The 13,702-nt window shown below is 34.4% G+C and overlaps 1 protein-coding gene across 1 annotated transcript in view; it reads right to left on the bottom strand.

Moving 5' to 3' along the window:
- Mtfr1 (mitochondrial fission regulator 1) overlaps positions 1 to 13,702 on the bottom strand; it is a 55,920-nt gene that overhangs the window by 24,305 nt on the left and 17,913 nt on the right. Inside the window, exon 3 of the mRNA XM_026410036.2 lies at positions 8,366 to 8,464. Within this exon, the coding sequence (XP_026265821.2) occupies positions 8,366 to 8,464 (99 nt within the window). The remainder of the gene's footprint in view (positions 1 to 8,365; positions 8,465 to 13,702) is intronic.

The following is a 13,702-nucleotide window of genomic DNA, read 5'->3' as shown; positions in this document are numbered from 1 at the left end:
TAATATTGTTAAAAATTGGCATTTTAACAGTAATGTACTGAGAACATCAAGCATCTAAAATGCTTTAAATTACAGTCTTTGGGGAAGAAAGGTAGACGAAAGAAAAGAAGATATATTATATAATATTATATATTAAGAGTTGAGATTAAGAATCTAACCTTGGCCACAAAAAAATAAAACAAAACAAAAACAGTTAAAAATGGAATAAAGATGAAAAAGTTTCAAAATACTAATATCTTGCAATTAATGGCAATAAATTGTTGTCAAAAGAAGAAAAAAGTATCAAATTCAGTAAGTACATTTCTTAAGGTTTATCAGCAGAGACCAAAAGATTTTTATACTTTTCCCCATGTATTCCAGAAATTTATCCAAACAAGTTAATAACTAAACAGATATTCAGCATAAGAATTTCTTATACAACTTAAGTAACATAACTGTGCATCACAATACAATTCAAGCTGTTCCTCTCTTTATTACCTAAAACAAAAGGGTGTCAAATGGGTTATATGCAGATCCTTCAGTAGGAAGGTCCCCATACTCTGCAGAAGCTCTTAGAAAAGACTGCATTTAACAGACTGTTTAATACAAATGAAGAAAGTCATAAGATTAAAACTTGGGGCTTAGGGATGTGGCTCAGTGGTAGGGCACTTGTGAGAGGACCTAGGTATGAACTCCAGCACCAAAAGAAAGTTTTAAAATCTTTTGGTGCCTTCCTAAGGTGCTAGAGTTCATGAACATCAGACTGATCATTATCCTTTGTTTTGTTTAGAAAATAAAATTTGTTCAGTATTCTTGCCAGATGGTAGAAAGATAAGACATTTTGACTGGGAGACTTTCTTTCTTTTTTTTTTTTTTAATATTTATTTTTTAGTTTTCAGCAGACACAATGTCTTTTTTTGGTATGTGGTGCTGAGGATCGAACACAGGCCACACGCTACCGCTTGAGCCACATTCCCAGCCCAAGACTTTTCTTTTTAAATTTTTTCTTCAGTTGTAATTGGACACAGTATCTTTATTTTTATTTATTTATCTTTATGGGGTGCTGAGAATTGAGCCCAGTGCTTCACTCTTTCGAGACAGGCACTCTACCATTGAGCTACAACCCCAGCCCTGGTATACTTCTTACTTTCCCAGTAAAGTATTAAATTGCTTTCTTCCAAAATAGTTATAAATTTTTTAAATTTATACTTTAAGAATACATATTCAAAGATATATGTTAACCCATTTTCATGATCTCAAATGATAATTAAAGATCAAATTTATTTCTTAACTTTATATCTGTACTCCATACATTAACCAAGAACTATTATTTTTTGCATAAACTTGGAAAAAAATAACTATTCCAAGGACTTACTTTCCAGTCTTATTTAAACATTAAGCATGCTTAGAAACAAAACCATGTATATAACATGCACTCAATGAAATGAAAATGGTTAATGATACTGTCAAGATCTGTCTGTACCGTTTCTACTTGACATCCTTCCTTCATCAAAATAGTTTTGTCATTTAAGTCAGCCTCATTCAAAAGACAAAACTGTCTGCACCCAAAATTTTTAAAGGCCATTTTGGTGACATAAGAATGAAATGAAAAGGACAACTTTCAGGATAATCCACTTGTAAAGTACAAGACAAGATAGTGAGGACTGGCAAGGAGGAATGAAGGCAAAAATTTCTTGGAAGTTAGATACCATTACTGACATGCATGAATGACTGCTGAGAAGTCAGAAAAAGAACAGAACTTACTGATGGTTCCCAGCATGGTCCTGTCCTATTATAGCCATGGTAGTAGAAAAGAAAGAAAAAGTGAAGAAAAATTTAGAGTAGCATTATATTTTTACTGGTTTTAAGAATTTCACCTTAACATTTGAAAAAACTCATTACTCAAAATCCAATTCTATTTTAGGAATCTTACTATGGTAATTTTAGTTAATTTAAAATATTCTGATAATGTACGAAGAAAATAAATTCATTTAATAGAATGTTTAGAACAAAATAAAATCATCCCTCAGTATCCATGGGGGATTGGTTTCCTGGACACTTTCCCCTCCACCCATACCAAAATCTACAATGCTTGAGTCCCTTGTATAAAATAGTATATAGTATTTGCATATAACCTAAAACATCCCCTCCCCGTATACTTTAAATCATCTCTGGATTACTTATGTAACTTAATACAATGTAAACGCTATATAAATAGTTTATACTGCATTATGTAGAAAATAAGAAAAAAGGTACATGTTCTGTACAGATGAAATTTTTAAAAATATCTTTGATCATCCTATGGTTGATGCAGAACCCATTATAGTTAGCAATAGCTCACTGTACAAATGGTAATCTGGCGGCAGATTACCCAGAGTTTTTGAGAGGTGATCTGACCAGCATGGGAAGGAATTGTGTGCTAACCTGCAGAATTGGTTGGTCTGGACCCAGTCCCCAGGCTGGGCCTGCTGAACTGCACCTCCACGGATGGACACCACCCCAGAGCCCGGGGACACTGAACTGAGGAAGTGGGGTTCCCAGGGAGGGCCCAATCCTAGCCTGACACCTGGAGTAGCCTCTGCAGCCTGGCCTGGTGCCACCTCTTGTGGCTGCTCCTGAGGCTGTACCTGCAAGACTTGGCATTCTTAGGCCCATGAAGCCAGAACCCACACTCTGCCCCTGCCCCTATCCCCTCCCCTTCCCTCTACTAGTTCCAGTGGTAAGTGTAACAATTAAAATGACATCACTTGTCAAAAAAAAAAAAATATGTACAAGAGTTGAAATTCTTAGTATAAAAATATTAGAAGAGATAACTTTGTCATCATATGACTTTTTCTAAAATAAATACACTGGTACTAGAGACTAGGATTTTCTGCAAAAATAGTCTAATAGTAAACAGGTTATATACAGATCCTTCAGTAGAAAGGTCCCCACACTCTGTAGATGCTCCTAGCAGAGATGGTATTTGATGAGTTGTTCTGTTACAAGTAAGAGAAATCATAAGATTAAAACCTGGGGGTTAAGAGTGTGGCTTAGTGGTAGAGCACTTGCCTAGCATGTGAGAGTACCACAAAAAAACAAAGTAAAATAAAAACCTGAATAATGACTTCCCAAGGTGCTGGTTCATGAAGATCAGACTGGTCATAACCCTTTTTGTTTAAAAAATAAAATTTGTTCCAGTACACTTACCATAATTTTAACTTCCAGATTTAGTTGTGGTATAGGGACTTTACTGGGAATCTGGAATTTCATTCATTATTTGTTTGGTTACAGAACATTCTCCTCCACCACCAATTTAAACAATGACTTCTCAAAATACAATAGGTTGGGGCAGGACTACTAAAGAAAAAGTAGTCCAAGTTAAATTACCCAGAGGTCTTCCAGAGTTGGGATTCAACCTACTTATACCACATTGACAAATCTCCACTCAGGTTATTCTAAAGTACATCTCTGTTAGTACCCACAGTCACTTTTTGTGTGTGCTTTAAATTTTTTTCTTTAGTACAGTATTTAAAACCCTAATAAACTATATTTACATTCCATGTTTCTTTTTTTTTAACTCATACATTTTAAAAATCATAAAACATGCCAAAAGGGCTTTAGTGACTGATTTTCACAACTACCAAAAGGGACTATGTTACTGCTTTAAAGAAAACTTTAGGGGCTGGGAGTGTAGCTCAGTGGTAGAACACATGACCAACATCGATAAAGCCCTGGGTTCAATCCTCAGCACTTTGAAAACAAACAAAACACAACCTTTCTTTAGCAAGGTATGTGCCTCAGGTCCTTAATCTTATCTGTTTAAGAAACTCCTGAATAGTTTTTTTTTTTTTTTAATTCATGTATGAAATTTAGATTTAGTAAGCCTTCAATGTGTTTTAAGAGCTTCCTAAGAATTTCTGCAAGGAGGTAGAAAGGGCACGTAGAACCACATTAGAATATGAGGCCTAAGCATAGATATTTATTTTTTAAAGCTTTTGATAATTAATGCATTCAGTTCACTATAAATCAAAACCTCTGCACCCCATTCATGCCCTCCTCCAGAGTTTACTGCTTTTGCAGGTCCCTCCACATCTGAAGTTTCTTTTGGTGTCATTAATCTAGAATAAGGAGTCAAAGAAGGGCCTATTCTAATTTTGTCTTAGTATCTGAGTTTCTACCTCCAAGGGACCACTATACCACAATATGTATAAAAGGCTTATTGCAGAAGTATATAGTTGCAAGCCAAAGTTGAAATGCACATATGTGAAAAGTATACAAGGAATAAGGGAAATTATTTTTTCTAAACTAAAGCAAATGCAAAGAGTCTGGAGATCAGGTTTTGGAGCGTAATATAGTCAACTAATTCCTAGTACTCACTAAATGAAGTACAGAAGTGAATTAAACCTATAAGATTGTAGGTCTTCCAATAACAGCAGAGAACATTTATTGAATGCCAGTTATATGCTTTTCACATTTATTATCTCATTTTATTTCCAGCACAACAGTCACTTTACTTATTAATTGGATGAACATATAACTAAATCTGTTGGTCTGTGTTCTGATTTGTCACCTATAAATTTGCAGAATCCAATCTGTAAAATCAGGGAGTTAAATTAGACAATCAAATAAGATAATTTGCTCTGTAACTGTAAAGTGGCAATAATAATAATACCAACAAAATCACCACCAGCAGCACTTTTATTGAGCACTCTCTATCTACAAGTTATTAAATGCATGGCTTTCATGTATTATATCCTCTAATACAACAACACAAAGTTAACATGCCTGTCTTGCCTAATATTTATATAGGAGTCTTACCTGGATCAACTGGCACAGTGAATGTTATGGTCTAGAAGAACTATACTGAAGTTTAAGATTTCAGAGGTTAAACTCTTTTGAGAATAACGGAGTTGAGCTGTTACTGATAATGTGGGTAAACTATGAAAGGAATGGAGATAAAAGTCAGCAGGAGTGGGAAAAAAAATAAGTTTTAGATGGATCCTCCAAAAGACAATAAGATCACCCAGGATTATAAGCAGACTGGTTTTGAAAATCGAATTCCTGTCTCTGAACTGACCACGTGAAAGTCCTAGTCTCAGTTTAATTCAACTTTGTCTCCTGAGTATGGCTTTATTATAATGCAGTGTACTCTTGTGGACCCCATCACTATGTTCCTCAGTTCCAGACTTTCTATATTACTATTTACCCATGTTAGACTCCTAGATAACCCAGATATATTCCTATCAATTAGCACCTAATGAGTCAGAGAAATAGCAAAAATGCATTGCCAATTTTATTACTCTAAATTGATCTGTATTTTAAAAAACTATGTTTTTTTGAATTTTGATAGTCATAAGAAAAAACAGATACAAAGGAACAATAGCAGACTTAACACATCGAAATAGCAGGTTAAAAAAAACTTTAAATATTGATATTAAACAAATAACTTGTATCTTCCACTACATTTTAAAATAGGACACTAATGATGCTTCTTTTACCTTACTCAGTCTTCTCATGTTAATTTACTCTCTTTTCAAATGGAATTCCTGAACTAAAAATCTAGCTTTTTTTTTTCCTAACCATACCCTTCTTAAGTGACTGATAATAATACTGGGAAAAAGAATCCTCCCAATACAAGTACCTGGTTATAGCTCTTTAGTTAACTGTCAAGGCAGATTTGAATTGCAACAGAAAATATTTGATGTCTCAAGTCCTTTAATATGTCTCCAGCAACATGAACACAAATGCTAAAGCAAGTTCTGCAACTAGGTGGTTACGTAACAGTGGTCCACTTAATGCTTTGAATGTAGTCCTTGCTGCTCTGCCACTGCAACTTATTTTTAAAATGGACATGCTTCTTTCTCTTCCTGTCTTCCTGCTCCTCCCTAATCTCTCCCCCTACCTAATTTCAGGGGAAACAGGATTACCTTTCTTCCCTAATTAGGCAGATTTATCTGTCCTTGAGTACAAACCCACCACAGAAACAAGGTAATCCAGACTTTAAGGATTGTACCTGAAGATCTCAGAAATGACTATCTACCAAATTAACAAATGAATTACAACTCCAACAGAGAACAAGTGGCTTATAGCCTTTGAATCACCTCTTTAAAGACCCCCTGTTCCTGCTGATGGGCAGAACCACAGCCTTTGGGACAGGAGTCTCCTGTGTTTTTCCTTTGCTAGCAAATCAATAAACCTTCTTTTTTCCTTTTTGTCAAAACTGTATCCTCATTATTGGACTGGCATTGGGGACAAGGACTGCGCTTTCCATAAAAGCATTTGTTTACATAAACAGGCAGATTTTTTTTCTTGGTGGTGCTTGTTTGGAATCCAGTATCGCACAGTATATTAGATAAGCACTTTACCACTAAGTTATACCAATGGATCCAGAAAGAAAATTTTAATGGAATTGAGCAATCAGAGAAAAGTTAACAAGCTTTAGTTATTACAATAGTTACTTGAAGAAATTGGCAAATAAGGCGAACTTTTGGGTCTAAATGTACAGAACCCTAAGAAATTACCTGAGATATTTAATTCCACAGATTTCTTCATTTTGATTATTTTTTTAAAAAGTCTAGAGTTTGATAAAAATTACTTTTAAGTTCCAATCCATCAGTTTTGGGACTGATACACAAATGTTTAGCCAGTCAATTTATAAGAAGGACTGAACCACCTTGTATTCAATCTGAACAAAAACTAAATGCTACCACTTAGAAACAAATTCACACCTCCATCTACCACGAATACTGACTTAGGAATATATAAAGGGAGCATTTTAAGGTTTTTGAATGATGAGTTAAATATCTTTCAAATGTCCACATGTTTCTGCTTTAGAGATGTTAAACTTCATGTTATTATATGTTGAACTGAAATGCTTTGTCATATTACTGTCATACAGAATTACTGAAAAATACAAACAAAGCTAAGCTATGTTAGCCTAACACTATAATTGTTAGGTCGGTGGCAGTGACTTGGTGGTGACTTAGTGGCAACTTAGAACAAAGCAGTCCGGGCCGGAAAAGAACATCAATCAGATGCCAGTGAAAACGCCTGTCAATCAGCATGACCCCCTGGCCAATCCTGGAGTTCAGCCAACTCCCCTGATCAACTCCAAGGGGGCAAGGGACCCTAGAGACACCTTTCCTGTCCCAAGCCCTTCCCTTCCTGCTGTAAGCCCCACAAAAGTCCAGTCCGGTCGAGCTTCCAGCGGTTTCTCCTCAGACCCTTCCCCTGTCCCCTCTGTGGGTCTGATCGAGTTCCGCCCCGGAGTGATATCTTAATAAAGCCTGTTCAGCGGCCCTTTTAAATCTGCCTCCTTTGGTTGCTGCCTGCCCAGCCTGATCTGACAATAATAACAATGAAGAACAAATGCTTATCAGAAAGAAACAGTAAAATCTCCAAGCAAAGAGTGGAGTTGCTCCTGATTTAGCACTATAAGAAAATACTAATATTTGAACATTCAAAGTACTCCTAAAGGACTGGGGATGTAGCTCAGAGGTAGAGCACTGGTCTAGCAGGTTCAATCCTGGTCACTACAAATACAAAAGAAAGAGCACTTCTAAGTCAGGGTTTGACCTACTACTCCATTTAGAAAACTATAGTTATCTCTTTGTTTTGATACTGCCATTGCCAAGGTAATGGATCCTATATTTAATGCTGAGTTTGAAATCTATGATGAAGAAAGCAACTTATAAGGTATCCACAGAGACATCTAAAAACAAACTAAATGATTGCCCTGTTCAAAGAAAAAAGATTAACAATAAAGAAAATAATGGTGGTAACTTAAGCAACTGAATGCCTATATATTAAGTCACCTAGGAACTGGCAATTGCTTATCATTAGTCTATAACAGATTAAGGATAATATATAATAATAATATATAATGATAGCTTATCTTAGTCTTCTAAATCTTCACATATGTTTGTCTGTTTTTTGGTACCAGGGACTGAACCCAGGGGCACTTAACCATGGAACTACATCCCCAACCCTGCCCCACTTTTTCTTAAGATTTTGAGACAGGGTCTCACTTAGTTGCTTAGGGCCTTGCTAAGTTGCTAAGGCTGGCTTTGCACTTGAGATCCTCCTGCTTCAGCCTCCTGAGCTGCTGGGATCACAGGCATGCGCCACCGCACCCAACCCACACAAGTATTTTTAAGAAGGATAAATGTCTTAAAGATCTTGAATAATCATTTCACAGAGGAACTAAAATTAGAAAGACTACTTTGATTATTAATCCTCTTATTTTAAGAATACTGATATCAATAGGGAAAAGGTTCAAACACAACAAAGTACTTTTAACCATCTTACCTATTTATATTTCTAATGTACAAATTAGAAATACATGAAATATGTAAATGGGTAATATAAAGTTTGTAAAACATATGAAATATGTAAAACATAGTACCTGAAATTGAACTCTTGGACACTGAATCAGAGATAAGTTAGTACCAATTTTCCTTACGATACTTCGAGATGAACCATATGGTTTTCCAGACCAAAGTACCTGTAGAAGTAGGAAAAACCAAAAGTTTAATTATAAGATTTTTACAACTGTTAATACTCGAGTTGTAAATGCATGACATGCTAACACATTACTTACGGCATCAGAAAGCTCTAAGTGTTATGGGAAATAAGCTCATACTTCTCAATTCAAAATAAATAAAATATATAAATATATATTTGTGCATAGATATGTGTGTGTGTATATATATATATATATATACATACATATATATGTGTATATATATATCTTGCTATTATTAAAGGCAATAAAGTTTAATGCAAGGCATTATATAAAAATACAGACTACTAACTTTTAAATAATACTATATTTGAATTAAAGACCCAATTTTCTGCAAAGGAAACACTATTTTACCTCTTCTGCTATATTTTTACTTTTAGAATTTTAGAAATAAATTATTTTAAAAAATATTTGAGAGTTACTTTTGCTGTGATGAACTCTTCAAAACAAATCCAAATTAGTACAAAGCTTAGAATGTCAATGGATGCCATGCATGTTACTTGCTGCACAGGGGCACCTGACCAAAGAAGAGTAGTCACAATGCTCCCTAAGCATGTCCTTGTCTTTAATTTGCATAAAGGTGCTAAATGAGCTAGTGGTAGCCATAATGAGCAGAATTTCTCTGAAGAAAAAAAAAAAGTGTACCTAGGACATTATGCTATGCTTAAAGCAAAACCAAAAACAAACCCCTAAAGCAAAAAGCAAACAAATAACACACAGACAGTATATTAAATCATTACAAATTGTACCTTGAAAACTTCTCCCCCAGTATATGATCTTTCCTTAAAGAGAAAAACTATCCGTTTTGAGTGCTACACCTGAAAGCCTGGATAGAAGAGGTAAAGAAAGGTAGTATGCTATTAAAAGCAATCATAAAAGAAAAGAATGGGAATAACATGACTATTATACTTATTTCTCAAACCTTAACAATTGTACTCTAAAGACTGAATAAATAATACCAGAACAATTAGATATAAAGGGGATAATGGACATCATCCCCCTTTTAAGATCTATAGTAGGTTAAAGAATGGAATTACTCCAATATAAACAGTATGACCACGCAACGGATCATGGAAAACTCTGATGGCTAAAACACCCAACCCAAACTGTACCTCAGACCATTATAAAAGCATCATGAACAACTTACCAAATGTGCACAGAAGCTATCTGATTTCTTAAATTTTAGCAGCCAAATCCAATTTAATATGAGTCAAAGTGAGAGTCTTGAGGGTACATATAATACTCCTGGCATTTGCCTTAGCTATTATATATTTTTTATCTTATATATTCAAGGTTTCATGAACTTACCCAGGAGAGTCCCAGAAAACACTAGAATCTACTGGCTATGATAACCAACAAAAACTGTGATTCTTTCTTTGGAAGTATAAATAAAAAGGATGATATGTATCAGAATTAGTAAGTAGAAAGGAAGATACTGATATTAAAATATGACTACTATACAAAGAATTTAAGAGGTAAAGTTACTCTGAAGTCTAGAGCAAAATTTCACTCACAATAATTATACAGAGGATTGTTATATAAATAGTTTTAATAACGTGAGGACTGCCAGGCATTGTGGGACATGCCTGTTTTCTCAGCAGTTCAGCAGGCTGAGACAGGAGGATCACAAGTTCAAAGTCAGCCTCAGCAACTTAGTGGGGTCCTACACAACTTAGTGAGACCCTAGCTCAAAATAAAGAATAATTTTAAAGACTGCTCAGCAATTAAGCATCCCAGGGTTCAATCCTCAGTATAAAAATTAAAAAAAAAAATAGTGATGCTGCTGCTGCTGATGATGATGATATGACTAAGAGATGGAAAAATATCTGACTAGAGGGAAATGGGAAGCCTCACCGTTCTACAAAATCAACATAAAAGCCGCTATCCCCAAAACAGAACACGGGCAAGTCATTCTAAAATACACAGTATTTAAGCAAGCATTTTACCTTATACATTTCAATAGCTCTTGGTCTTTTAAAAATAAATCCATAGAGCAATGGTAACACCACCATTTGGTGATTTCTATTTTTTTTTTTTTGAATCTTGTATTTAGTCACAAGTCAAAATTCTTTTATGATGTAAGAGAATTGGAATGCTATTTATGCATCGCAATGTAATAATTACATAGTCTAGAGTGAATCTTCCTCCTCTCCAGGAAAAAAAGATCTTGCCTGGAGATGAAGAGGACAAAAAGCTCACAAAGAAATTTTTTGAAAGGATTTGCCAAGGTCAGGAAGGATTGTTTCTGACAGCTTTTAGCAGTCTTCATTATACATGCTGCAGGGCTAAGTTTCAATTATCATCTTTCCATCTGTTTAATATCAGAAGAAAAGAATACCAGGTGCCTTCTAGAAAAGTAGCCAATGATTCAACTATTAATTGTAAGGAATATGTAGACTATTTCATCTACAAAGATTAAAGGAAGGAAAAAGAACAGATTGCTTTATGTGATTATTTTTTTCAAGCATACATAGTAGTAAAACAATGTTCTTTTGTTACTTGTGAAATGCATAGTACTTAGTGCCAGGAAATATGAAGCAAGACTCTATGTAAGTTAATAGATATATAGAAAGAACAGCCACCAGACTAAAGTGAGGAGACAAAAACTAAGGGGAAAGACTTCCAAGAACTCCAAAAGTAGGTCTTGATTTTTTTTTTCTATTCAGTACTCATGGAAGGAGAGAAATTATAAATGGCTGTGAAGAAATAGTGAACAGATGGCACTGAAAAGTCACCATCTGTGCACCAGGAGGCTGCATGACCCAAGTGCATCTCCTACCTTACCCTGTGGCTAAACTGTGTCTTGTCAATATACTGGTTTGGAGAAGGGTATGCTCCTTCTAAAGATAAACTGTCATTAATATTTCTTCAGATTTAAGAGAGAAGTCAGGGAGAAAACTGTCATTACTAGATAATTTGATCTCACTGAGAAATAAGAATTCAATTCCCTTAAGAACTCACTAAACAGAAAAACTATGCTTTATCTATAAAAACAGCTTATAAATAATCTAATGAGTCTGTGTATGTGTGTATGTGTGCATGTCTTCGTCTAGTAATGACAGTCCATAACATTTAGCAACAGTATTGGAAAGTGATGACAGAAAGGAGGAGGATGACAACAGGAAAGCAATTTGTTCTTTTTAACATTGTGAAATGCTATTGTAGAAGTGTTGATGTGTGAGGCTAGAATCTGAAGCATCATCTGTCTCATCTGTGATAACTGCACTCAAGTTTTATGTGGCAATTCATTTATTATAAACGAGTCTAATTTATATTATTACTCAAGAGAAAATATTTAACAGAAGAAACTATAAATTCTAAGTAAATACAGATTTTTAGATAAACTGATATAATTTGATTCATGTATACATATACAAAATTTCTATGTGTATATAACATTTTTCTAGGAAAACTGTTCATGCCATCGATAAAATTTTTAAGGAGTCTGTGATCCAACAAAGTATAAACTGTTACATTCCAAGGGACCCAGGGAAATATAAAAAGTGTGTACTGGGGAGAGGGAAGAAGAATGGAGCAAAGAAATTCTTTTTGATAATTTCAAAATTCCTAACTGAAGATTAAACTTCTATTAGTTCTCTTCTTCCCTGCTCTAAATTCCTAATCACATTTATATTGGTCCTCCAAAGAACAAAAGAAAAAGGTATAATTCTCACATATTATTATTTTTCTAATACAAAGTAGATATTCGCCATAGTATCTTTTTTTATCATAAAATACTAAGGTTAATAGGAATCACATTAGCTTCATACTATTCTTTCTTCTTTAGTTTAATAATGTTTTTGTTTAGGCATATAAATATAATAAATTGAGAAAAAAGTTTGGATGCATTCAAACAAATGTTGAGGCAAAATGGAGGACAGTGAAGAGGAATTCTAAGCCATGGCAGCACAAAGACCTGGCATTAAAGGCAGGCTCTACTGATTTACTGCCTATATAAGCTGATCACTGTATTGATTTTCCATTTTCTCAACTATAAAATGGGAACAATATCTGCTTCATGAGTCCATGAGTATTAAGTGAGTTAACATATTTATAATGTCTTTAATAAACATTCACAGTCTTCTTCCCCTTCTATTGTAAGAGGTTGCAAAGTAGTCTAAAAAGAGGAAGGAATTTGAAACCAAACTGGGTTCACATGATATATATATACACACACACATATATACACACACACACATATATGTGAATGTGGGGCTGCGGGAGGGGGTGGGAAACAGACAAAAGTGGAGCTAAGAAAGTTTCTCTTCAGATGTCCAACAGTAAAGGCTATACTTTTGTATTTTGATTATTTAACAGGAGGCCATTACCCTCCAAAAATCTTAGAAATTAAAAATCTCCAAAAGATCAAAATGCTTTATTTCAGAAGAAAAGTTGAGTTTATACAGATTTTCAGCAAACTGATTAAAGCTGATAATTATGTATTAGTCTCAACACATTAAAAAAAAAAAAAGATCCTGCTCATCTTCTATTAATAGGAAGGGCCCTTAGTTTTAATTGCAATATTTTGAATTAGTCCATTCTCTGACAAAAGACATCCATTTTACAACTTAAAATAAACAAAGCTAAACAAAATGTCACTTGTGCCTAAGAGAATTCTGTAAGTGGCCTGGTGGCCTAAATTAGCCCAAGTCATATTAGCCTGATGAGGTGGGGGAAGTGGGGGACAAAGCCAAACCAGGAAGCTTTTTACTATTGAATGCAACTACACTATATACAAGGCCTTGTGCTACACACAATTCTTCTTATTCCTATTTTGAAGATGAAAAGAATAACCAGCAGAGGCAAATTTCAGATCCAGGTTTATTTAAATCCAGGGCCAACAATCTTACCACTAAACTGCATTTCTCATTAAAACAACAAATAAATAGAAATAAAAATGCTTCACTTTTTGGGGAATTTGAAATAAAAGAAGCTTTCCTTCTTTCCGGAAGCAAGAGGAAAAGAAACTCTTTTGGTATAAATACTAAAATGCTAATCTACTATATGTAGCCAAATGGTGGTATATAAGTGATAAAAGAATGTTCAAAACATATGAACATGTATCTGAAAAAGATGAAAATATCAGTAATTTATTTTCCTATTATTTATCTTCAAGCTAATAATTTCAAAACCATGCAGCTACATAAATAGATAGATAAATAAATAAATAAATAAATGTAATTTTAATTGGTCCTCTGCTTTTTATATCTCCAAATAGAT

Source organism: Urocitellus parryii, chromosome 7 (assembly GCF_045843805.1).
Source record: "Urocitellus parryii isolate mUroPar1 chromosome 7, mUroPar1.hap1, whole genome shotgun sequence".
NCBI lineage: Eukaryota > Metazoa > Chordata > Mammalia > Rodentia > Sciuridae > Urocitellus > Urocitellus parryii.
Note: the sequence above shows the minus strand (reverse complement) of the source record. Positions and strands in the feature narration are given on the sequence as shown.